Here is a 26,438-nt window from a genome sequence, read left to right as displayed (position 1 = left end):
AGGTAAGTAAAATCTTATGATTAGTACCACGTTCAGGATAACAACCTTTCTTCCCAAAGATTATATAATATTTGAAAAATCCTCTTTGCATAGATTATACCGACTGCTCGTGCAACTTAGCTCTAAGATTCTTAATATAAAATCCAGTGATTTAGTCGCACTTTCCAACATCTGATCAACATGTACGGAATAAAAGAAAATTTATCATCAAATACCACCCCCAGGTCAAGACCATAAGAAACAACGTTACATTTTAAAATATTCGGCTATTTGTTATAAACCATTGACAAATTGCATTAACACAGTCGTGAAGGATAGCGCATTTTGCTAGAGTAGTAAAACAAAAAAAAATCTTGATATCGTCGGCACAGGCCAGCTTTTTGCCCTACCAATAAAGAAAGAAGATCATTTATGAAAATAATAAACACATGAAAAAATAATAAACAGTGTCTCCAAATTTCCTTCCTTGGTCCTTGGAAAGTGCTGACCTCATTCATACCTTGAATCTCGACGCCCTATACTACTACCTTCCCCTATCGTTGAGAACTTCGCAGGAGAAAGAGGAGAAATTACAGAGATTAGTCATACATGATCTTTTGGCATAGAATCCGTGTTAACAAACTGATAATTTGTCTTAATTTAAAATAGTCTCTAATTTAAATTTGTCTTAATAAACTGTCATAATTCGTCTAAACTCTTGAAAATAAGATTTTTTGTAAGATACTCTCGAAAAAATTTGATTAATAGCGAAGTTTTAGGATGTCTCCACCGACCTGACGTCGGTTGAGATATGTGATAAAGGTATACTCAAAACACGAGAACAAGCCTTAACGAAAAAGCTTGAAATTCCATCAGAACCAGACGTAAATTTGTTTTTCAGGTTCTTGCAGGCCATCAGGACGTCATCGAGAGTAATTGATAAAATGTCTATTAACTCAAAGCAGACCAGATCCAGAGTTTGATTTGGAACTCGCTCAGAGGGGTTATAGATCTGCAAATTAATTTGTAAAAGCAGACAGACACAACTGCTAGCATTGTATCTGTCTGAAATATCATCAATGTCGTCAATGTTTTATTTCATGTCTGACTATACATGAAATAAAATGTTTTTATAGTTCGTATTAGCTGAAAATCCCGATTCCTTTACTATTAATAAAGGACGAAAAATTAGAAGGGTCGTTGTAGATATTTGTTTCAGCATTAATGATAAAATCTTTGTAGGCTTGTTGAGCTTTGATTAAACTACGTAAATATCTCAACCTTTTAACATAAAAATGAGATCTGTCAGCTGACAGATGCCGGCGAACTTTATCTTTATTGAAAATATTTTAAGTTATCTCTTTGGTATACCAGGGGAGAAAATTTCTTCTTCTGAGCAATTTAGGAGGTATGCAGGATGCGAAATGCTCATTTAAGATTTTGAATAAACTAACACAAGCCGCAGCAGCGTTGACAGACTCGTAATAACGAACCTTCCTTTGAAATATAAGAAATGGTGGGATATTAGTGCTATTTGCATTAATTGCAGCATACATTGGTGTGAGCCTCTTTGATTGACTTAAAGTGATTTGACTACTTGTCGTTGATCTTGGCTACTAAATGTGTGAATGTTCATTAGTTTTTGCAGCTTTTTCTAATCTAAAAAATTTTTTAAGATGGAATTAAATAATAAATTTCAAACTTCCTGAAATAATTTACTGATTGTTGCCATGCTTGGGATAAAATAAAACTAAAGCGGCAATTATTCTACTATTTTATTATATTCATAGTCAAAATTCAATACTCTTCAAAGAAACACCTAGAATAATATCAAAGGTCAATAATAAAAAGTCATTAATCTAGTACTACAAAAGGTATATACAAACTTATATTAAAAAATACATCTTGTTTATCATGTTATTTATAATTGTCAGGATTAAGACCTAAAATACATATTCACTGATAATAGATATAAAAAATCGACAATCATACCCGAACAGTTTTCATTTTTATGTTAAGGTTGTCGAATGTTTGCTAAGTTTGTCATCCTGTATAAGCTTGGGGGGCGCACTTTGCGATAAGACCTATATCTTTCACAATACTTGAATAAACCACTTTTTAAAAAATATCATAAAAAAAGTCAAATATTGGCTTTGGTTATTCAAGTATTATTTAATTTGCTAATAAATACTATTTTAAGATAGTTAACGGTTTTAAAAGTCAATGACCATCAAATATAATCACTATACAATAAATGAGCTGTGCTTTTTTTGTGCTAAACATAATGGAAATACATATATTATAACAAAATAAAAAGTTTGTGCTAATTTTATGATAATACATTCCAGTTTTCACGCTTTTGATGATCTAACAAGTATAATTTGGTCGAAAATATCGTGTAATTAATTATAAAATGGGCCTTCTTATCTAAAAGTATAATTGTTAAAGAGAAAAAGGCTTTTATAAAAGTTTCAACAAGAAACCTTCATCAAAACCGTGTATAGGATCTACAGCATCATGCAGTAAATTTATAAAGCATTTGTCTCTTTAACATTTTTCTATTGCCTACAATAACTTTTTTCTAAACAGTTTTTAACTTGTGTCTGTATAGGTACATATACCATTTGAGATATAAACTTTCAACGAATAACAGTAATACTTTTATACAATGATTGATACCATATTTTAACTAGGATTAAATGAGGAGAACGTTTTGCATCAAAAAAACCTTAGTCGCTAGATACCGGGCGTTCCAAAAGTCTTTATTAATAACAACTTATGTCTTAAAAACCATAAAGACAAATTTTATAACGAAAGACATCATATATAGAACAAAACAAATAATTTGAACGATAAAACGTCATAGTATTACAACTAATTGCAAAAAATAATTGTGTGCACACCTAATCTGTATACCTTTAATTCTTAATTTGTACTTAAAGTCGCCATTTACTTCTGAAGATTATTTACAAAAGGCTGGAGACAAATTATACCATACAAAGTAGTTTTACAGGCTGCAATTCCACGAGATAAAATATAGAAATATTTGATACGCCGCTGCGTTGATGCGTCATTATAATTACGTGTTCTCCGCGTTCTTTCGTGAGCTTATAAGAAATTTGCTAGATAGCATTCATAAAACAATTAAGAAAAAAGAAACACAAAGACGATATTATTGCTATCTGTTAAACTGTCATCTGACAGTAAGTCACTTGTCTAATCTTATTTATAATTTAAAAACATTATTACATGCTAATAAAGCATCTTGATTTCGCACCCTTCTGGCGTTGGCACGCAACATCTTCAGTCAGTTAATGCTTTCCTTGAAACACAAATTGCTGATTTCACAACGTTTGTTTTTTTTTTAGAACCTGAAGCTTAATATTCACGTTGGGAAGTCTTGGCATGTGACAATCAAAAAATATTTCCAAGCAGTGAAACTCGAATGGTATCGACAAATTTTATTAAAAATTGTGAGTAAAGGCATCCGATTGCAGCATATTTCGGTTTGCAACGACCTATTTATTTATCCGGGCCCGTTGTAGAGGTAGAGGTTTTAAAGCTGTATAAATAAATAGGTCGCTGAATACGTACAGATAAATAGATAAATCGATTACTAGAATCTTCCTAGACATGTAAAACCTATGGAGGCATTTTAGACTTTCGTCGAAACGAATCAAATATCATGAATTGAAAATGGTATTTGATTGTCAAACCTGTCTGCTCTGTGTCAAAGATGTGTGAAAGAAAATATAATAGAGCCTCGCTACGAGCCAGATTTAACCAGTTTAAACTACATACAACTGTAGTTTCAGTAGATTGGTGAGACGCATTTTAGATAAAAACACACATGTCTTTTGACCGTTGAGTGACCAGTCGTATGTAGTTATTGTCCGAGTGTGGCAAAATGACTCCAAAACGCAAACATGTGACATTACCCTTAAAACAAAAGTCTGAAATATTAGATAAATGACTAGTTCAGTCAAATGCGCATGAAAACAAGCGTAATTTTTTGCCGTCAGGTTGAGTTTTTCAGGGTAACTAACGGGTTTTGGTGAGTCTGAAATTCAAGTTTTGGGACTGAGGGATAGAGCAAACCACCGCCATTTTGAAAAACGTCAGTGCAAACGGTTTCTCTGTAATATCTCCGTAATCGCTCCGTAACATTTTTTTTTCTTTGTCTGTTATATTTACGAACTTATCAGCATTATCGAACACAAATGGCGAAAATACATGTGGTTAAACTTTTCGAACAAAATGAAAAGCACAAGATTAAATTGTGCGACTAAGGAGTATGCTGCAGAAAAATCTAGAGACGATAAAACATCTATAACATTTTTCGAACCATAAAACGAAAGCATTAGCTCCAAGAATCAAAGGAGAAATAAATGAAGAGAGACGTGTTGCGGAAATAATTGCATGACCAATTGAGATAAATTTTCTCTGGACCTTTTCCATTTATCCACGCTACGATTTCGATATGAAGCTTGAAAGGACCGTACTTCTTCAGGTATAACTGAATTAATATTCTCAAGAAAATCATCAGAAGACTTCTTATCTTTAGTTTCGATTATTTGAGAGCGAATGTCCTCCAGAATGATTACCGCTGTCTCTCGAACAATTTAGAGGCGTTCTTGCCGAGGATAAGAATGTCTTTTCTGATACCAGGAGGCTGATCAGTACATCCTCATATTCTGTATTTTCTGAAAAGATGCTATTGTCTCTCGCCCTGGTGACTCTAAATCTTTTTTCCAGTAATTGGTGCTTTATAGTTAGACGACTAGGAACATAAACTCCTTCTATAGCGTATCAGTAGTGTTGAAAGGGGAAGTGGTAGATATGAGTTTCATTGCTTGGTCAAATTTTGTTCTTTGATTATTTCTTTTTAATGTCTGAAGGTGTTTATAGCAGTTCCGAAGATATTTCGCTCCGATTGCGACCAAGTTTACATCCTTCACACGATTCACAGACTTCAAAGAAAAATTATCAGAACGTCCTTGCAGTCAATTCATTAGAGTCGTTTTCAATGACGCTTTTATTAACACTTTGACCTTTATTATGCCCATAATATCACCGCAAATAAAACAGTTATTTATAAAATCGAAAGTAATGGTGTATCTGATGTTAACATAGAAGATGAACGCTGCTACTACGACGAGGAGTCGAAGTATCATTGTGTGAATCAGAATAAAATTTGTAGCATGTAATATGTAAGATTACCTTAGTTAAGTGCCGCAAAAATTCTTCTAGATTTTCTTTCTTTTGAGCAATACTTCTCGTCAATAGATTTTTCACATCTTTTTCATCCATTGATGTTTCAGAGTTCTAAGCAATGTTTTTAGTAAGAGTAATACGATTTTTTGACATAACCAACCAACACCCTAGTTAGTCCAAATTCCTGACCTGAAACGTATACGGTTTTCTTTATTATTTTGCAAATAAGTCCATAAATATAGCAGATACGCAAGAGAAAGTCATAATAAGAATTTGAAGAGACAACTCACAATCTCTGTGCAATTCACGGTGACGGAGATATTCCGGGGAGACCGTTTGCACGCTTTTTTAAAATACGACCGCGATTTGCGCTACCCCTTAGTCTCGAAAGCTGAGTTTTTGACTCACCAATATCCTCCCTATATACTCAAAAATTTCGAGGTACATACACCATTTGATTGGACTATACGTCCTGGATTGAGTAGAAAAGTTATAGCTGCAGAGTGTACGGAGGGTGCATCGGCCATATGTGAAAATATAAAAAGGTATAAAAATCAGCACCGTGAAGAAAAACGTGCAAACAGAGCGTAACGTCCTTGGCGTAAATAGCAATAGATTACATAAACTTAAGCTTTTACTGATTGACAAATCATCACGCAACTTATGGATGATTACTGCTATATTCCAGGAAGTGTTCCACCACTCATTTATGCCTCAGAAGATATCCAAAACCTACCAGCAAAAGCCCTTCTACTTATCAACAATGCCTCCAGCCATGAAAGTCAAGAGGAACTTATAAGTAAAGATGGATGTATTACAAGACTTTTTCGCCACCGAACTGCACCGCCGTTATTCAGCCATTAGACCAAAACGCCAATCGCTTAACAAAGCTATAAAATGAAGAGGTGCTAGCATATATCCTTTCCAGTGATCAACAAGACGTTTGAATATTACTCTAAAATATGCAGCGTGCCTACTACATAACGCACGGGAAAAAGTATCCCCACGCGTTTTTCAAAAAGACTGGACCAAAATTCTATCCAGTGAAACAGCGGATATTTTGGAGTCAGGTGACGATCCTGATAAAAATGTTGGAAATTTTAGAAGAAGTAATGGATGGTTAGATATGCGATGTACTTTATCATAAGAAACCTTAAGTGACGAAGAAATTAAGGTTTTATTGAAAATAACGAATCCCTATTGGCGCCTAAATAAGATATACTAGAAATAAGTGATGACCACGAGTAAATAGAAAGTTAGCAATTTAAAGACTGTAAAAAACGAAAACGCAATGAATAGTTTGGCAGTAGAAAACTACATTCTTTTAAATGACATTCTAGTGCTGGAAGGATTAAGAGAAAGATCCTTTTTTATGAATCAAAAAAATGTTAAACAAACAAAAATTACAAGTTTCTTTAATAAATATTAGTTGTAGATGTTTATTTAATAAACAATAGTTGTATATAGTACACTTTGTATTTATTAAATTGTTCAAAATAAACTTGTTATCTAATCCGAATCGCTGGTTTTTATTAGTTTAGATTAACGAGTTTCTACTGTATTAACAATACCACTGACTAAAGATGTTGCGTCCCAACGCCGTGAGAGTGCGCCACAAGCGACGCTTCAATAGCGTATAAGTTGGCAGGTGACGTTAACGTCCGATCCACGATTTTTTTGTGTAACTGGAACTGTCAATTTTTTTATGGAAGCCCGTGGTTTTCATGGTCACACATAACAAATATAACCAAGACATTGTTTCTCTACTTTTGACAGTTTGGCAGAGATGTCATTACACTTATTTTCTTAATTTCAAGAGATGGAATTTTTTCCATGTTATTGCTTGTGCATTGTGCTCTATAATTGTCAATCTAAAAGGTTAATGGCTGTTTCCACTGTTTTCTCTTGTCCATTTTTGTATCATAACCCTTCCGCGTCGACTTTATTTTGTAAATTAATAAATTACTGTTGGGTCACAATATGTCCCATCCAACTTTCAAAAAATACTGATGATACATTATGCAATGATTTTTATATAGCCCGATGTCCCATCCGCATTCAGCAATGCTTTAAGAGAAGTGGATCCGAATACGAGCGGGAAGAAACGGATTCCAGTGATGATTTAGATTTTCTTGAGGTTAGTAAAAAAACGCAAAAAATTGCGACAATCAAAATTGATCCTAATGAACCATCAACGTCATCTTTCAATCCAGATGGTGCCTATGAATCCCCTGATTCATCTAACAGTTCGGACGAAAATATCGAACTTGATATTCCGTCCTCTTCTCCTGCTGACAGGTCAATTGTGATCTGGAAAGAAATTGATAATTTTTCACCCCGGTATAAGGTCCCAGAAAAGGCCAACTGTACAATAATAGCTCAGGTCAATCGTGGAAGTACAGAGCTGGATATTTTTCTCAAACTAATGCCACCTTCTTTATTTATTTATATTGCCCAGTGTACCAATGAGCGCCTAAAAATTCTTGAAGAGGTTCGAAATAAGAAACAAATTCTGATTTACACGAAATAATGAATATAACAGGGTGTTTTTTTATAATGGCTTATAATAAATTCCCCCAAATGCAGCATTGTTGGGCTTCCCATAAGTCTTTGGGCAACCAGGCTATAAAAGAAGCTATCTCTAGAGATAGATTTAGACTTCTGGCTAGTAAACTGTATTTTAGCCATTCACAAAAGCCAAATAACGCCAGTAAAACTTATTATATTGAAGATATTGTTGCGTGCCTCAAATCGAAGTTCCCAAAAGCAAGAACCGAAAGCAAATTTCAATTCATAGATGAGTCTATGACAAAGTTTAAAGGTCGTTCATCATTAAAACAATACTTACCATTAAAACCAATCAAAAGAAGCATACAAATTTGGGAACGGTGCGACTCTAATACGGGTTATGTTTATGATTTTAATATTCATTCTGGAAGAGAACCAGGTACCCTTGATGGCACCCTAGGTGAACGAGTAGTAAAAAATTGACAGAAGCTTTAAGAGATAACCAGGTACTTATTTGTTATGACCGTTTTTTTACTTCTGTAAATTTAATGAACACTTTACCTTTCCCTCAAGTTGGAACTTACATAGCCACTCGAAGGAATATGCCGTAATTTGAGCAATTTGATAAAAAGACAGTGAAAAGAGGAGACATGCAGCGTCTTTGCAATAATTATGGTACAATAGCATTCAATTGGATGGATACTAAAGAAGTAATGGTCCTGAGTAACAGTCATACTGATCATGTAGTTGAGGTTGCAAGGACTGTTAAAGATGGTAAAAAAATGACACTAAGTTGTCCCGAAGCAATACACACATATAATTCCTTTATGGGGGGCGTAGACCTGTCCGATCAATTTACAGGCCTATATGACATTAACCGCAAGTCATTAAAATGGTGGAAAAAAGTTTATTACAAGCTATTGTTAACCACAGCAGTTAATGCTTGGATAATCTTCAAGGAACTTCGTAACAGAGATACTCCGTTTCTGACGTACTTGGTAAATCTGGCAGAACAACTGATAAATCTGGTGATCATTTGGTAGGATCACACTATCCTCTCAAAAAAATGTTAAATATTGGAGAACATCTACCTATCCTTTCAAAAACCAGAAGAAGATGCCGTCGTTGTGCCCAGCAAAAAGTAGAAAAAAGGACGGTCATGTTATGCTCCGCCTGTGACGTACCACTATGTAAAGAATGTTTCTCATCTTATCACTCCTAATGTTGTATTTCTTTGAAAAAAATAAAAAATATGATTTTCTTGATCTTGGTTTATTTTACTATTGGGACATATAAAACCCAAACAAATATACGGCTGGGACATATATAGCCCACACTATACTTACTTTAAAAAAATAAACTAGCTATTTTTGTCATTGCAGTAGGTACTAATAAAGAAATAATTGATGGGACAAGTATGTCCCAATCGACGCGAAAGGGATAAAAGAGTCGATTTGGTCAGACTGACGATTGTAGTTTTGTACTTCACTATCCTGCTTTTTACATCACTCAATTTAAAAGATGACATTTTTTTAAAAGTTTAATAGCCAGACGAGCCAATACGATTACAACATAAATTTCATTATCGAACAAGCATGTAAATCTTTATTTAACGAGACTGACGAGGCCATTCCAAACAAAGGTCCGAAACGTCTTTAGTTTATATTACTCCTAGATCATCTCAACGCGGATATTGAGTAATATTTTCAACCAAGTAATCTACTGAATAAGTGGACTTAGTTTAATCATTAACGAGAAAGCCCAATGGTTTTGGAATGACTAAAATCCTTTACACTATTGAGTCACAGTTAGAGGTTCTCTAACAGACTTTTTTAATTGGAAGAACAGGAAGACTTAATTAATTTCGTGAAATCCATCTCCTAATTTGACCCGAAACTTAATTTTAATAAACTGTATTAAGTTCAGTGAGAGATGAGAAATCATTTGTGCTTAGGAGCTTAACTTGGACAAAATGTGTAAATATTTAATAAAAAATTGTTTCATTTTACTTATGTCAAAGCCTTATATATTGCCTTGTATATTGTGCTTAGAAATTGGGACTTGTGGTAAATTATCACTAATTAGAGAATTTATTATAAGTGGAGCATTTCGTCCATTTTTAGTGTTTTTTGCATCGAATTGAAGTGATCCATATGAGCTCATTCAATATATCCATTTTCTCCTATAAGCAACTTCTAAGTAATTTCAGCATATGCGAATAAGTAAAGTATGTGGTAATCCTTTTTCTGATTCGAATAAAAGTTTTTAATTTATTTTTATTTAGCAAAGTTGCAGTTTGTTTAATTGGTTTAGGGATCCTTATAAAATAAAACCAGACTTCTGATTGAGTACTTTTGATCCAAAACAAAATGGCAGCAAGTTCTAAAATTTGCTGTTACAAGTTTTTTGATTATTGAATTTAATTAGCAAAGTGTTGCTAATGAAAAACTATAATAACTTGAAATGGCGGCTGGGTAAAACTGGACTTTTAAGATAATGTCGGCCGTTTTGTTTTGAGCATAGATATGAGTTTGTAACGTAATTGCAACATCCGAATGTTGGGCGCCGACGTGAAACGTACTTTTATTTTACAAAGATCCCCACCCCAATAAAAAAAGTATTTACTAGGATCGCAATCAAGTTGACATCAAAATTTTTCTCCAGCCTATTGAACATTTGACTTAGTTTACACCATTTCTCTGCCGAATTTTGACATTAGATTATTATATCTAAACACACTAACGCGCAAGCAGAAAATAAATATAATTCAGTATCATATGCATAATAGGTAATTTTAGAAAAACATCTAAATGCTCAACATAAACCAATCATTCAACACATATTTAGTCAAAATTTGGACGGCCCTGTGAAAATATACGGTGTAAACCAAGTAGACTTTTGACAGCAACATTAAAGCTTAGATTTGGAAAAACATATTCTTCGCTGGAGAACAATAATTCTCAGAACATGCAGCATGCTCCAAGACTAAAGCATTGAATGTCAAAGTAATAAAACACCAAAACAATTAAATACATAGACGAACCTTCCGTAATTGCTTAGTTCAGTTTTTCGCTGCAAAATTTAGAATTTCCTACATTATTCCTTACAATAACGTGTAAATTACCTTAAAGGGTAGCCAAAGGATGTTTGGAATTATTAGAAAAATGAAATAAGCACTCGTAGAGCAAGAAATTACACATTTTATATTATCTTTTTTGTTAACTGCAAATTTGCAGACCTTTTTAAGGCTTAGCGAAAGGCACTTGGTATTATATGCTAATGACCAGTGGCGTCCGAATAAAACATGAAAAGTTTTTAATTGGCGCACTCAGTCAACATATTCTAATATTAAAACACCCACAAGATACTTGTTTTACTTCTGCCATATATGATTGCTTTTTTTATGTTACATACGTATTGATTCCAAATTGGCCTCGGCTACCCTTTAGGGTAACAGTTTTGACGTTCAGTCAAGAGCTTACTAGGCAACATTAAGTTGATCCTATTGGGTGTAGAAACATTCCAATGATTTCATTTTTTATTAGTTTAATAAAGCTTAGGAAAGACATTCTGGCTAAAAAACTATGATTTAAAGGCAAATTATTTGTTTTCTACATTATAAATAATATACAGGTTGTCCGTTTTAAGCTATATATTTAAAATGAGCAAGAGTTATTAAGTCAGTTAAATTACAGGAAATTAGCAAATTTTTATTTAAGATATAATTACGGATTAGATGACCGAACCACACGTTATTTTTTAAAGTAGTTAAAATTATAAAACTTTTATACAGGGTGTTTTTTATATATTGCGATAAAATTCAGGAACGTGTTCTTTGGATAAAAATTCGCAAAAAAGTTTCTATAAGCATAGGTCCTAAACCTTTTAGATTTTGAGCTACAGGGTGGTAAAGTTTTAACAAAAAAATGATTTTTTTTCGATAACTTAAATACCCCTGCAGATATTTGTCCAAAGATTGGTATGCAGGGTCTGTGTATCCAGAGCCATTTACCAATATACTTTTAACATTTTTATGTTCTCCAGTGGCGTGTGTGTGGGTTTTCAGCTGAATACTTTTAAAAAAAAACTGGTTTTTCTTGTATTAAAAAATATTTTTAAATTCCCCATTTTATTTGCAATATTTTTGATCCCTTGGACTTTGTCCGTTAGATGCACGGTTTTCGCACAAAAAATTAAAAAACATTTTTCTACTTTGATCGCTAAAATTAATTTTTTCTATGATCGTTATAAAAAGTAAGTTTTTTTTTAAATTTTATTTAAAATTTCATTGTAGTTCATAATATGTCACTTTATTTAACATGTTTAAAAAGTGACATATGAGTAACGTGTTAGACTTTGTCTAGCTAAGGAAAGGTACATACAGCACGTGTTGTTCGGCTCGGTTGCGCAGTAAATTTGTTTACGCCGCTGCCAAAGCAACGGTATCGATCGCCCCGATTTGCATATAAACAGTGCCGTTGCGTTAATTCTTGTATTTATGTTCTGTGCTCTAAAATTAAAATTAAAAAAAGGCGCACTACTGTCGCTAATCGCGCGTTATTAGGGGACAAAACTTGGCGCAGCTTTGAAACAGAAGGTATACCTTTCCTTAGCTAGACAAACTCTAATATTTAAGTAGCCTGTGAACATAATTTTTCTTAACGTAACTACGGACAACGCCGCCGCAACGATAATCACAATCTTGTTTAAGAGTTTAATCTTTTTACCACATTCTTCCTCTGCCCACGATAAAGCTGATATTTAAAAGATTTTGTAATATTTTAAATTTTCAATCATAGTCACTGTCCGCCAGTTGACAAGATTAATTTGTTAAAAAAATGGCTAACAATTACACAAATAATGAAATGTGCGATATGCACTTCATTTATGGACTGGCTAACGGAAACGCACGAGAAGCCTTGCGTTTTAATTATGCTGAACGTTAGATGAATCGTGTTATTCCTCATCACTGCATGTTTACGCGTTTACACCAACGTCTAAGTGAAACCGGCAGCTTTAAAAAACTCACCGCTGAAAACGGACATCCCCGAACAGTTACTCCTTAAATTGAAGAATAGGTGCTCAATGTATTCGAGGAAGATCCCACCACAAGCACTAGGAAAATTGCTCAGACGGTTCACATTAGTAACTTTACAGTTTGGAATATTCTTAAAAGAAACCTTTTATACCCGTATACAGCGGGTGCAGGCACTTTTGCCAGGCGATTTTCCGAAAAGAACGGCTTTGTGTCGTTGGATGCAAGAACGCATAAGGCAAGATGCACCGTTTATAAGAAAAATACTTTTCAACGATGAGGCTAATTTCTCCAGGGACGCAATTATGAACTTCCACAATAATCACATATGGCATTATGAGAACCCACATGCTCTGGCAGAAAACCGTCATCAGCACCAGTTTTCACTTAATGTATGGGTCGGCATTATTGAAAACTTTCTCATCGGTCTATTTTTTTTACCAGCAAGAGTGTATCAAGAATTTCTTGAAAATGAATTACCAGCGATGCTAGAAGATGTCCCCATTCAGCTGAGACAGCAATTTAGTTTAGTGGCTCGGCAGTATTTAGATATTACGTATCCAAATCGTTGGATAGGTCGGGGAAGTATTCACCCTTGGCCCCCACGGTCTCCCGAGTTAAATCCGCTGGATTTTTTTTTGTAGGGCCACCTTAAATCACTGGTTTATAGAAATCCAATTGATAATGTGGAGGAATTGCGTAATCGCATTATAACGTCTTGTGACATAATTCGGCAGACACCAGGAATTTTTGAACGTGTCCGCCAATCAATGCGATGTCGATTAGATGCTTGTATTGATGTTGGAGGAGCACACTTTGAACAACTTTTATAAAAATAATAATATTACCTAAATAAATAATAAAAAATGAAATATTTTTTATCACTTAAAATTTTGTATTTTAAATTAAAGATTGTAGAAGAAGAAGTTTTAAATCCTCAATTACCATTTTATTAAATTGGGCTGGCGTTCGTACTAAATTAATTATTAAAAAATTTATTATTAAAATTGCAATAAACTAAAAAAACGAATAATTACTAGAATAAATAAAGTCTAATCAAATCTGAGCAACATGTCCATGGTTTTTAATTTTTTGTGCGAAAACCGTGCATCTAACGGACAAAGTCCAAGTGATCAAAAATGTTGCAAATAAAACGGGGAATTCAAAAATATTTTTTAATACAAGAAAAACCATTTTTGTTTATAAAAGTATTCAGCTGAAAACCCGCACACACGCCACTGGAGAACATAAAAATATTAAAAGTATGTTGGTAAATGGCTCTGGATACACAGACCCTGCATACCAATCTTTTGGAAATCATTTTTTTGTTAAAACTTTACCACTCTGTACCTCAAAATCTAAAAGGTTTAGGACCTATGTTTATAGGAACTTTTTTGCGAATTTTTGTCCAAAGAACACGTTCCTGAATTTTGTCGCAATATATAAAAAACACCCTGTATACTAAATTATTTTTTACTAGTTTTAAATGAAATAAATAGACATGAATAGACTTGGCAGTTTTTCCCCTGTATCTCGGACATAATGCAATATTTGACTACTCTACGAATATATATTTAATGTATAGCAAAATATAGCTAATTTCGATAATTCAACTGACCTTGTAACTTCCAATATTGTCGAAATAGTTTAGATGAACACCCTGTATATTAAAATATTTTTAGAACCTTGAACTGATGAAAAAAATTTACTCCAATAACAATATCTTTTTCGATAGAACCTTTTTTCACCAAATTAATTTTTATTTTGCTCCCCTTGATCAAAATGCTTCATTATTAATTATTTTATTAAAATTTAATCAATCAGTCGTACCTTTTAGTTATATATTTAAAACATAAAACAATAAAATAATTAAAATAAAATTATTTCTTTAAAATATTTTTATTTAATATTAATTTGCATTTAATGTATTAGTTGGCAGTTCTTATTCATAAATGCTTTTTAATATTCTGGTAAATTATAGAGGCATCAATGTTATTTTAAATATTTTACTGAGGATTCAGAAATTTATTTAGATTATAATATTATATTATCTTATAAAGAAGTTAAATTAACTTGACATATTTGGCTTTCTAAAAAAAAAAAATTTTTTTCCATAAGTTCGCACTTCTAAAAATACCCCGAATGAATATTTTTTTTATAATATTTACAATTAAATTAATGATTTCTGTTTATCTAAGATTCTAAGCTTCTTAGTTAATGGTATTTTAATTTCTTACCCTTATCAACTGAAATGTCACCTAGAGGATTTTACAGGATACAGATAGTGCTTTGCGTTGCAAGTTTTCTTTGGTTAATTCAGAGCTTTCGGCTAATTTTTGTTGAGCAAAATAAAATAAATAGTTATTTACAAAACTAAGCTACCATTTAAGAACAAATAGTAGTATAAAGGCTCGTAAACTAGCCACATCTAAAATTGCTTATCTCATAAGACTTTGTTGGCTTTTGTCTGATTTGACCAAAGAAAATAGTGAAGAAAGTATAGCACGAACATTGAACATCGATAAAGTTGCGACTTTCTTGGCAATATTTACAGAAGATGCTAAAGAAAGGCACCTTAGGATTGAAAGTCGCAAGTTCTTTGCTTAAAAGTTGCATAATTCCCTTTTTTGTTAACATTTGTTTATAATTTATCACATTTTGGAATGTTTCACTATATTTATATATATTATGGCATACGCCAGTAAATTTATCTAAGAATGAAATCCCAAACAATTTAGATAAACTAAAATAAGTTTCTGTTGCAGGAAGCGTCCCTTAATTATTTGGATATAACAACAAAATAAAGTATTTGACTCACATATAAAAAGTGTTTTATTAAAGGTGACAAGGCACCATATCTCGGCCTAACCAATCCGTAACCATACAGGAAAAACTAAGCCAAAATCTGGAAGAAAATCTTTAAAAATCGCGAATGAATTTTTGGGTTTGTCCTGTAAAAATGCACATGAAAAATTTAGATGGAACGTGTATTGCGAGATGGTACATGAAAAGTGATTCGTGAAGTGAGATATGAAGTAACTTATAGAGAATTTTTTAGTATTTCTGCTTTCTTCTAGCTGATAACGTTTCAAGATCAAGTATTGAGCAAATGAACTGAAATTCTTGATCACTGAAAAATTGTAGAGAGTGTACCTGCAAAATTTACGCAAACCTCTTTCAAGTCTGTAGATATGGAAGGTATATTTTGGGCTCCAGATAGAGGAAACTTCAACTAGGTTCTGATAAACGAAAAGACAAACTACAGTGTTTTAATGGGGGTACTGTGATTAAAATTTCAGGTACTACGTTTAAAGAATCCTGAGCAATTTTAGAGCCCTATTAATAATGTGATTCATATGTGCAATAAAGTCTAGATTGGAATCAAGTAGCGGTCCTGAATCTCTTATCTATTGCGCACACTCTAAAAGGGTATTGGTTACATGATAAATAAAGTGACTTGTTTTATGACTTGGAAGTTGACTGTATTTGGAAATGTTGAGATCCATTGTTAAGGTCATCCTGAAGTGCAAGGCATTCATCGGAGCATGGCACTCCCCTAAACAACTTAGAGTCGTCAGCAAAGAGGAGAAAATGGCTTTGTTCAAAACAGAATTTGTCATCATTGATGAAAAAGTTGAACAACAGAGACCCCTGTGGTCCCACCAAGACCAAAAAGTTTAATGAATAAGATCTCATGATTCACCTTGTCAAATGCCTTGGAGAAGTCGGTGTAAATGGAATGAATCTCCTGAATGAATGAATGTGTATTTTTTACGTACTTTCTAACTCTGTGTAAGCATCTGAGATCAAAATAGAAAAACTACTTAAGAATTGAAATTATTTGTAGAGAGTACTGATGTACATAGAGCTAAAATATTGAGCAAAAGGTTGAGCAGATTGCGATCCTATTACAGTCTTTTTATCATGTGGAAAATTCCCAGAACTCTGTAAGGAATTGGTGTAAGACCAGAATTCCCCGGGAATTTAATATAATGCTGTCTCAGTGTCTCTAGTATAAACCTTATAACTAATGCCTAGTTGGAATTTAACATTAGGTGTGCGCAAATGGCAGAATTTACCAACATCAAGGGAAAGTCTAGTTTCTTTTAATTTTTTGTAAGCAGCCTTGTTCTGAGTAATTTGTGATTTAAGATTCTGTGAAAACCATCTGTAGAACTTCCTGAGGAATGTTTTTGTTCGATAAGAGCTTGTCAGATATATAGATTCAAGATGTGCATTTATGATGATGGAGACAGTATAGTGGAGGATGGTTATTATCTTGGTAGTACAACATCTGCTTTGGATGATGGCGTACCTGGATGACAATGTTTATATTTAACATGTTATTGAGCTAAAACAAGTTGTATGTTGTAATTGTTGATTGTTGAATAAGTAATAGAGCGAAGATCATCAATGATCCACGCGGCTTAGGAAGACTGAAGGCACCCAGAATGTAGATCTCTAGATTAGGAAATAGCTGAGTAATCTGGCCTAGGAGCATCTGATGCTTTCCTGTTCCTATTTTTACAAAGACTTGTTAAATGTTACTCTGAGATGGTATAATATTGTTTGCTATTGATGGGTAAACTCTATTTAATTAATGTGACATTATAGGGACGTGTAAAAAAAATTCTTGATCATAGCAATAACGCCCAGCAGAGTAGCAAAATAAGAAAGTTGAAAATGATTTCAGCAATGAATTCTTCAAAACATGTTTGACTCAAATACTTTATTAAGATAATATGGCCCATGTCCAATTAATTATGATATAAACTATATAAAAGCGAATATTTTTTACTGAAGAGAAGCATGGTTTCCTTATAATTTGAAACCAATGTCCTAGCAACTAACATTGAAGGGCTTAAAAAAATATAATCTAATTTTATATCTATTTAAAATTGTGAATATGTCGAGCAGCTTGCAGCATGACACTTATTTTCAACGATATTTGTTTTGCTTATATGAATACGGGGGTTTTGATTAGGATTTTGAAAATAGTGCAGTAATGACTGGAATTCTTAGGCCGGAATATCTTTTTCTCATAAAAACTTATGGCCACAGCAATTGCAATGAATAATTAGGTAACAACTGGCAGTGCTCGTGTTTTTGTTTTAATCCTAACGTATGTAATACTTGTGTATTTTAAACAAATAATAGCAATTAATGATTGTGTAATTTATTGATGTCCGTAAAATTATTCAAAACGCAGTGACATTATTAGACCTAAAGCAAGCGAATTTCTTAATGATGCTTTGCACATTTTCTTCCCGAGATGTTAAGAGTCCAAGTTTTTGAACTAAAAGGTTGTGAGAGACCTCTATAATGTTTTATTTAGTTTTCTTTCAAAATATCTAATTTTTTAATGCACAATCACATTTTTTTACATATTAAATTGTGCGTTATAAAATTATTCATTAATAATTAGTTTTATTTTAAAAAAAGTTGTATTTAGTGCTCCACCTGTGCTGTGTGTCTTTTTTGCTGGTTGTTTGCTTGCTTGATTGTTGCTTGCCAGCAATCTATCGTTACATACTTAGAATTATAATTGACTGTACACTAAAAAATGACGGAAATAAAAAAGATAAGAAAAAACTGAAACAAGTAAATTAAGACTGTTTCTCACAACCGTTAAGTTGGAAACTCAGATATAGCATCTCGAGGAAAATGCTTGTCGAAACGTAAAAAAATTGCTTGTCCAAATTATGTTAATAAATTTATGAATGCAATACAAAACTTATATTGACAAGATATTGTCGCCTTAAAAGTATTTAAATTCAAATTACGTGCAATTATAAATTAAACTTTGTATTAATAACGTTAAAAAATATTATCACATTAAAGCCTACCATATTTTTCCTATAGACAATTTCTGAGTAATATTAGGAGCAAATACAAAAAGTCAATAATTAGTCAATTATCCTTCTTTCACTGTTGATAAAAAAGAGGGCATTCAGTAAGGATCTACTTCAGTAATTTCACGTACAACTTTTTAATGCTCATTCTGAAATCTAAGTGCGATCATTCCAGAAACATTCCGAAAACCTCATTTGTTTTGTGTTATATCAATACTGCATGTTCTTTATTCAAAGCTTGTATCTTTAGACAAGTCAAACAGTTTCCATGCTCTTTTTCTGTTGAAGCTCATATTTTTCAAATTATTAATAAAGCTTGTTTATTTTAATTTCAGGTGGTAAAACGAAAATAATTTTTTATTTCAGATACCAGTAGGCAGCAAAAACAACAGCATATATTCTTACTAAATCCAATAAGGTCATGTGCTTTTTTTTCTCCGTTTTTTTTTTATTCAGAAACGTCACAATGACGTCACGTTTCCTAATTTGGAATAAAAATTCAGATCAATAATTATTCAGAAAGGTTGCAGGGCTATTCATAAAATACGACAATTAAACATTCCTTTAACATTTCTAAAAACCTATCCAAGAACATTTCATTAAGGTTCACTTATCATCGAAGTATTTTAAATTAAGTGCAAATAAAATAAGCCATACATTATGATTTTGTTTTATCCATATTTGAAACTAGGAAACGAATGTATTCAAAATAATGAACGTCAATTTATAGTCGTTTTATTTAGTCAATATTGCAAGTCTATGCTGCGTAATAATTTTTTTTTGCTGCGCCATTCTTGTTCCGTTTATATAAATATAAACTGGCTTTATGACAAATTGACAACTGAAAGCAAAATTTTACTGCGCATTTGTGCTCTGCGCCGCTACGCTTTTATTTTGTAATATTTGTGATCCATCTATAATATTTTTTACTCTATTGTATATACAATAAATAACAAAGGGATTTATATATTTAGTAATTAAATTTTTAACTCAATAGTTTCTCTTGATTGATTTTTTTGCAAGGTTGCACTCACTGCCGCACTTATTTCCAGTAATTGAAAATTTGAATAGTTTTAAGAGGTTTTTTAAAATTTTGTTTACTTTTAAAACTTACAAGTATATTTAACGGCCATTATTAATTAATAAATATAAAACAGTTGCAGAATAAAATTCCTAAATAAATACTATCACAGCTATTTAATGATTTTGGCGATCCATGGTCATCAAACTCTATTTTACTACATCGTTTTATAAACTCTTTTTTTAATGCGTTTTCCAGAGAAAACATATAAAAACTTACTTTTTAAGTTGTGTGTTTTTTCGAGTGAATCTTACCCTATATTGTAAATTATTGATCATTTTAAGATTTTTAACGATTGAGCTCATTTTTACGAAAATAATATATCAAGCAATGAGCAAAATATGAAAAACCAGGTTCCTATCAAGAAACAATAAACTATCATTTTAACCCGTATGTGATCTTGCTTACAATTACTTTAAGAATATATGTATATATACTATATATACATACATAATAACCAGAAGCATATTTAAAGAGACGCTGTTAATAATGATATCCCTAAATCTATTTCTAACTGTTACTAAACTGAAAAAAAACTCTACTAAGGTTTAAATCTTCATTCTTAAATTTATTAGGCCTACAAATTTTCCTAATTAGGCCATACTTGCAATAGTTAGGCGTATCCAGGGTGGCTCAGGATAAAGGAAACACTATAACTTCTTTGCTTTACAACCAAAATTATTTTAACTTTTTATATAGGTACATCATATTTTCTGTCATTTCTGGCTCAATGAGAAATTGCTTCTAATTTTAAATGCCAGCATATTTTTAAATATTTTGATAAAAAATTATGTTCTAAAAATAATGCTTAGCGCCCCATTTGTAATTTTTTGACACAACCTGAAAAAATTATTAATATTTTTGTTTTTTATTTTTAAACAGAATGCCATCAAAAAGTTAAAAATATTAAATTTGCTAATAAAATTGTTTATTTACTCTGATATTCATTTAGAGTGCATAAAAAACAAAAACACAACCAAAATTAGTTTGGTTGTGTTAGAATATAATTTTCCATCGAAATATTGTTCCCTTTAGTCTGACCCATCTGGTATTTTATCAAAAAACGAAAACTTACGGTTGTGATAGATAAACCATTCGTAAATTTATTGCAACAATCACCGATTCGATTGTTAAAAAAAGTGCTTGAGCAAAATCAGACAACAGCACGATTATTGCTTACACCTATAATAATCATAGGAATTAAAAACAAATAAGCACAAGAAACGCAGTTCGTTAACAAATAAGAAACTATGCAACTCTTAAAAACGATAAAAATACAACAGAAATGGACACCACACCGGGATGTTTAAAATAGGCCAAAAACTTTAGTAAAAGTGGAACTTCGAGAAGTTTAAGACTCCTCTGCCTCTTCTCTAAATAAATAAGTGGACCAATAAATAACGTTAAATAATGCAAATACTAAAGGAAACGTAATCCTTGAAATAACATCAATGCGTTTAGATCTTGTTGGGAATTTAGACAACCAAGACCTACAACAGTTTGGTCTTGGTTGCATGTGAACTTCGCAATGAGCCTTCTCAAGTCTCATCTGATCACCCGGTGTGCGTACTAAGGGTTTCTGAAGCAAAGGAGAAGGATTAGCATCAATGTGATTCTGTGTGTGAAGGGCTACTCTGTTTCTTACCATTGCGAAAGTCGCGTTACTATCAGTATCAATCATATCAGATGCACCGTCTAATGATTGCGCGTGTTCGAGTTCGACTTGTCTACGTTGTTTTTTCATATTTTCGCGATGCATATCTGATCGAGATGCATAATTTACAAGCGCAAACTCGAGTAACGCGCCAAATACGAACGTTAAGCAGACGCCTGTCCACACATCAATTGCTTTTGTATATGATACTGGTGGTAACGATGCGTTGATACCTGATGTTTGTGTTGCCATCGTGAGAAGCGTGGTTACCCCTGCAAATGCACGTTAATTTACATTTTAATTTACTCCAACCCAATTGGTGTATTTTTATCTATTTTATTCATATTACGTTACTGTTTAAATACTCTAACTTTCATTATGTAATTCAATGTAAGTCTAACAACAGTCATTCCAAATCTACTGTTTGACTTATTTAACTGAACTTATGGAAGAATGATGAAACGGTGTTTATCAGTGCGAAAAACTGATTAAATTACAACTGTTTTCATTCAACAGTGTCTAAACTTCTAGTAACTATTCTACTTTAAAATGTGCCATAGACCAATAAAAACAATATCCGAACACATTTTAATTATCTAAAGATCTACAACACTGAACTCACCAAGTGACACCCTGGCGGGGACTGCCCCTTGGTCCAGCCAGAAGGAAACCCATGATACAATTACCAGCATGCAGCATGGGATGTAGATTTGTATGAGGTAGTAACTGAATTCTCGTTTGAAGAGGAGGTCTACTTTTAGGCAACTGTATTCCCCTAGAACAAATATTTGCATATAATAAAATAATTTATTATTAAGACCCGTATCAGTACACGACGGGACAATTTATTTATTAGGTGCCAACATAGTCATATCATCATAGTTGGCCAAACGTGTATAGAATGACCAAAAATTTGATTTACGATGAAAATTTATTGTATAAACATGTTTTTTGCTAGCAAATTATTAATGTATAAAAACAAAATTTTAAACAAAATATTTTGAAAGTTGCATACTGTTATTGTAAAATACTACAGTCATTTCTGCACTCAAGATCTAAGATGCCCAGACCTGTGTATAAGAGTAGGCAAGAGGGTAAAGTGACGTAACGTAGTAGACAAGTGGGTAAAGCGACCAACATTTTTTTTTTACCAGGAAAGGTTAATGTATCAAAATTAGTGCAAATGTTATTGCATAAGAAAATCAAAGAAATTGCAGGAGCACAAGCAAAAAGCTACTTGTCTGTCAGCTTGTTTAACGACAATAGATCTACCACAACTCTGGTACCAGCGAAGCTATTTTAGCTTGCTAATGCAAACCCAAAACTGTCTAGATCAATGCAAAAACGTAATAATAACCTTTATCTATAACGCGAAGGCATTTGATATTCAGCCACCTTTTATTTTTGCGATGTTTGGACAACTTAAGCCTGGATGACCAAGATGCTTCTCCAATTCGCAGCCTCTATTGGAACCAAACCGACGAGGTACATGTGGAAGTGAAACAGAAGAATTTCCAATTAAAAAGGGAGTAAGACAAGGATCTATTTTGTCACCAACATTGTTCAATATATACGTAGAAAGAGCGTATCAACAAAATCAGATACTCTGATGATACGGTGATCTTAGCTGACGTATCAGATGATTTAAAGTCACTATTGAATACATTGGATCCAAAAATCAATGCCGCGCGAGATCGAGTTTATGACAACTTAAAAAAGCGTCTTGCCAAAGTTCAGATTAATCATCAATGGCATTAACGTAAGTTTTTTAGTTAACCATCGACTATAGACATTAAATTAAGACCAAGGATGACAAATGTGTGGTCTATTTTTTTATATTGTAGCCTTTTTAGCATTTATTAAGTGTGAATTAAAACACTCAATGCACAAAAATAGTTATCACTTACTCACTCACTAAATTATTTTTTTTTAGTTTACTTATTTACTACTATTACTGTCCGACATTAATATCGCGCGAATATTCCGAATTGCCCTGCGGAGACGCGGCTCCTTATATACTCGGCTAACCATGATTCCGGTATATTCGATGACCTTCCACGCGTCTCCAGAGACGTCGTGTGGTGTGCCGCTAGAGTCATTCCGAAATAACAAAGAATCAGCTAGTATTCTCGGCGTTTGCAATGCCGTTACACTGCCCCTTCCCTAAGGTCATTTTGTCCCGATAAGATTCTAACGATAGTGGATGGTGATATCGCCAGAAAGTACCTCTTTTGCAACTGGACCTCTTGTAGAAATAACAATTGACAGTTTTCTCTTCAGAGAATGACGTCAGAGGACGAGAGCATACTCAGCTAGAATAGTAAATAGGTCTTGCTCATAACTGCTCTCATGCTGCACTCTCATGCTGCACGCTACATGCTCTCACTTCATAAATCACGCCTTACCGGCCATTAGAATGATAGACTATGCATTTTAGCGAATGTCAAATTCGACTCTGGGTGAATTTACAGCAGCTCAGCGTCTTCGTGGTTTCTATAATAAGGAGTCAGTTGACTAAAGTAAAAAAAAAATAACTTGAGCTTTACCCCTCGGCGGCTTTTGTATTCTGTAAAGAACATCGCTGATGGCTTCCAGCCGTTGTCCCATCCCAGCATGTGTAAAATTTGGGTGATAGACTTTTAGGGTCATAGAGCCAAATTAAACCACCCTTGTTGTACCTCTGGTCTTTGACATTGACATCATCTGTCTCGCTGCTTAAAAATGCGCACTTAATTATGAATGACATTCATTCTCCTATGCAATTCACTGACGTAGTCCTTCTCGGCAACATCGGTTCCTGGTGGGCAACCAAACGTCAGATCTGATAGGAGACGGAGCTTTTTTCCTACCATTATTCGAACCGGAAACTCGCCTGTGCTTTCATGGATGACCGATCGATAAGCCAGAAGAAACAAACTTATTCCAGTCTCTTTGGGTGCCAGATACGAATTAATCGTCCTATTCATTCGTTTCACTATGCTAACTGACTGCGGGTGTAATACAGTAGTTCCGATTTTCTTGATTCCGAGGGGCTTACAGATATTCCGGAACTAGTTGGATTCAAAATTTCGTACTTGGAATGAAACTAGCTCCAAAGGTACACTAAATTGGTAGATCTATTCTTTTATTAAGGTGTCGGCGATAGTGGACGCTTCTAGGTTTGGTAGAGAGTAAGCCTCGATCCATTTGCTGAAATACTCCATCACTATCACGATGCACTTATTCGGTGCTTCTGATTCGGAAAACAGACTGATTAAGAGATTTATTTCACTTTACTATTTTTTTTCACTAATGTCCAGTTGACTGACGTTAATTTACACCCCACACCTGATACCATTTTTACACGTGTAGTGTTTTTACCGTTCATTAAGTGTGAATTAATACACTCGATGCACAAAAAATAGTCAACTGATTTATTTACCTACTTACACTACTTAACCCGATCACTTACGACTAATAGAATATATTTTATTTACAGAATATAATGAAATATTCCAAATTCCCTGTAGTGAACTGCCAATTGAATCCAAGCGGCGACGCGGCTCTTTATATACTCGACTGACCATGATTCCGGAAGATTCGCTGACTGTTGACACTTGTGTCATTTCGAAGAATGAGCTCGGTTTTTAATACTTACAATTTCTCGATCGTTGCAATATGGCGTGAACTCTTAAGGCTTCTTGAATTAACAAGCTCGAGCATTTGAAATATGGACTCTTTGTCGAATGCTTAAAATATCATGAGTTAAGAGAGTCAGAAACGAAGAAGTTATTAAGAGATCAAAACTAGATGACAGAGGGTTGTTCGAGAAACTCAAAATTAAGAAAATCGCATATTTTGGATACATAATAATAAGAGAAGACAAATATGAATTCCCACGGCTGATATTAGAAGAAAAAAGGTAATCTTGGTTCCACAACATCTGACATTGGACGAGATTTAAAGAATTTGGATCACTTAGAGAGGCTGCAAAAAACAGATATATATAGAATATGAAAGACACCTACGTAGTAATGACTGCATGGCACTTTAAAAAGAAGAAAAAAAAGAAACATTTTGATAATAAAGGCTTTTCATAAATATAGGAAATTTCATTGATTAAAAAAAACATTATAGTTGCACTTACCTGTATTAGTTTTGCTATTGCAATAGTCCGTAAGAAACTTTTCTAATGTAAAACGTGGAAGATGTAAGTTCTTCACTACTTGTACTGGATCTCCATCTTTCCAAAGAAAAACCAAATCATCTGTTGTCCAACCATCTGAAAAAATAACTAGCCATAAGCATTTTAATACTTCACGCTATCAAAATAAACACTTTCATGAAATAAATGAATTTTCAATTTTCCAGGTTAATAAAATCTTTATTCATCCCAAATGAACTAATTTCCATATCCGCAAAAAACTGTTTATCCAAACAATGGCATTTTTAACGTTTTACCGCAGTTGATGTATGCCAAAATAGCACTTTGAATATATTTTTCAAAAAAACAGGTTTTGTCAATAATGGCCCAAATTCATGATCATTTTCACACATTTTAATCGGTAATACATGAATAAATAAAGCGTTTTTTGAATTTAATTTGCTATTCGGTCGGCAATGAAATTTCGCCGTGACTATGAATATTTTATAGTATTAGTCAGCATTTTTTTAAATGGTAAATGGCGAATCTTTCAATATTTTACCCGCGTCTTTTCACTAATACCAAATAAAATTAATAATGTTGTGTAAATTTATTAGTTTAAAAAAATAACCAATTTGAAAACTTAAAGTGGAACAACTTGTTATACAAGATGAGTTCCGAATAATGTGGTACTTCTCAAAGGGCAGTAAATTTAAACTTAGCGTTTAACGGCTTATGCAGTATGTAATACACCGACTTCGATTAATATGCATTCACAACTTTATTTGATCAGTTTCTTTAAGCTAGATTTAACTCTAGTTGCATGTTAAACTAGGTTAGTATATTATTAATTATATATATATTTTTTATAACGTATAATAGTTTTGATTTAATTGAGAATTTAACAAAATAAAAGAAGTAGAAGTAGAACATGATCTATATATGCTAAACTTTTTTAACACACAGATTTGGTTTTATTAAAGGTAATGTTC

The 26,438-nt window shown here is 33.0% G+C and overlaps 1 protein-coding gene across 4 annotated transcripts in view; it reads right to left on the bottom strand.

Annotated features, from left to right (window-relative positions):
- Nucleotides 1-11,858: 11,858 nt before the first annotated feature.
- LOC126748443 (glutamate-gated chloride channel) overlaps nucleotides 11,859-26,438 on the bottom strand; it is a 95,584-nt gene continuing 81,004 nt past the window's right edge. For 2 of the 4 annotated variants that reach the window (XM_050457698.1, XM_050457699.1), the window contains exons 6-9: nucleotides 25,450-25,584; nucleotides 21,946-22,098; nucleotides 21,315-21,595; nucleotides 11,859-21,248 (exon numbers count right to left, since the gene is read on the bottom strand). In XM_050457698.1, coding sequence (XP_050313655.1) covers nucleotides 21,021-21,248; nucleotides 21,315-21,595; nucleotides 21,946-22,098; nucleotides 25,450-25,584 — 797 coding nt within the window. In that variant the 3' untranslated portion in view covers nucleotides 11,859-21,020. Of the gene's footprint in view, nucleotides 21,596-21,945; nucleotides 22,099-25,449; nucleotides 25,585-26,438 lie in introns of all 4 variants that reach the window. The other 2 variants (XM_050457696.1, XM_050457697.1) reach the window with 1 other exon arrangement.

Source organism: Anthonomus grandis, chromosome 22 (genome assembly GCF_022605725.1).
Source record: "Anthonomus grandis grandis chromosome 22, icAntGran1.3, whole genome shotgun sequence".
Classification (NCBI taxonomy): Eukaryota; Metazoa; Arthropoda; class Insecta; order Coleoptera; family Curculionidae; genus Anthonomus; species Anthonomus grandis.
This window is presented reverse-complemented; position numbering and strand designations above follow the sequence as displayed.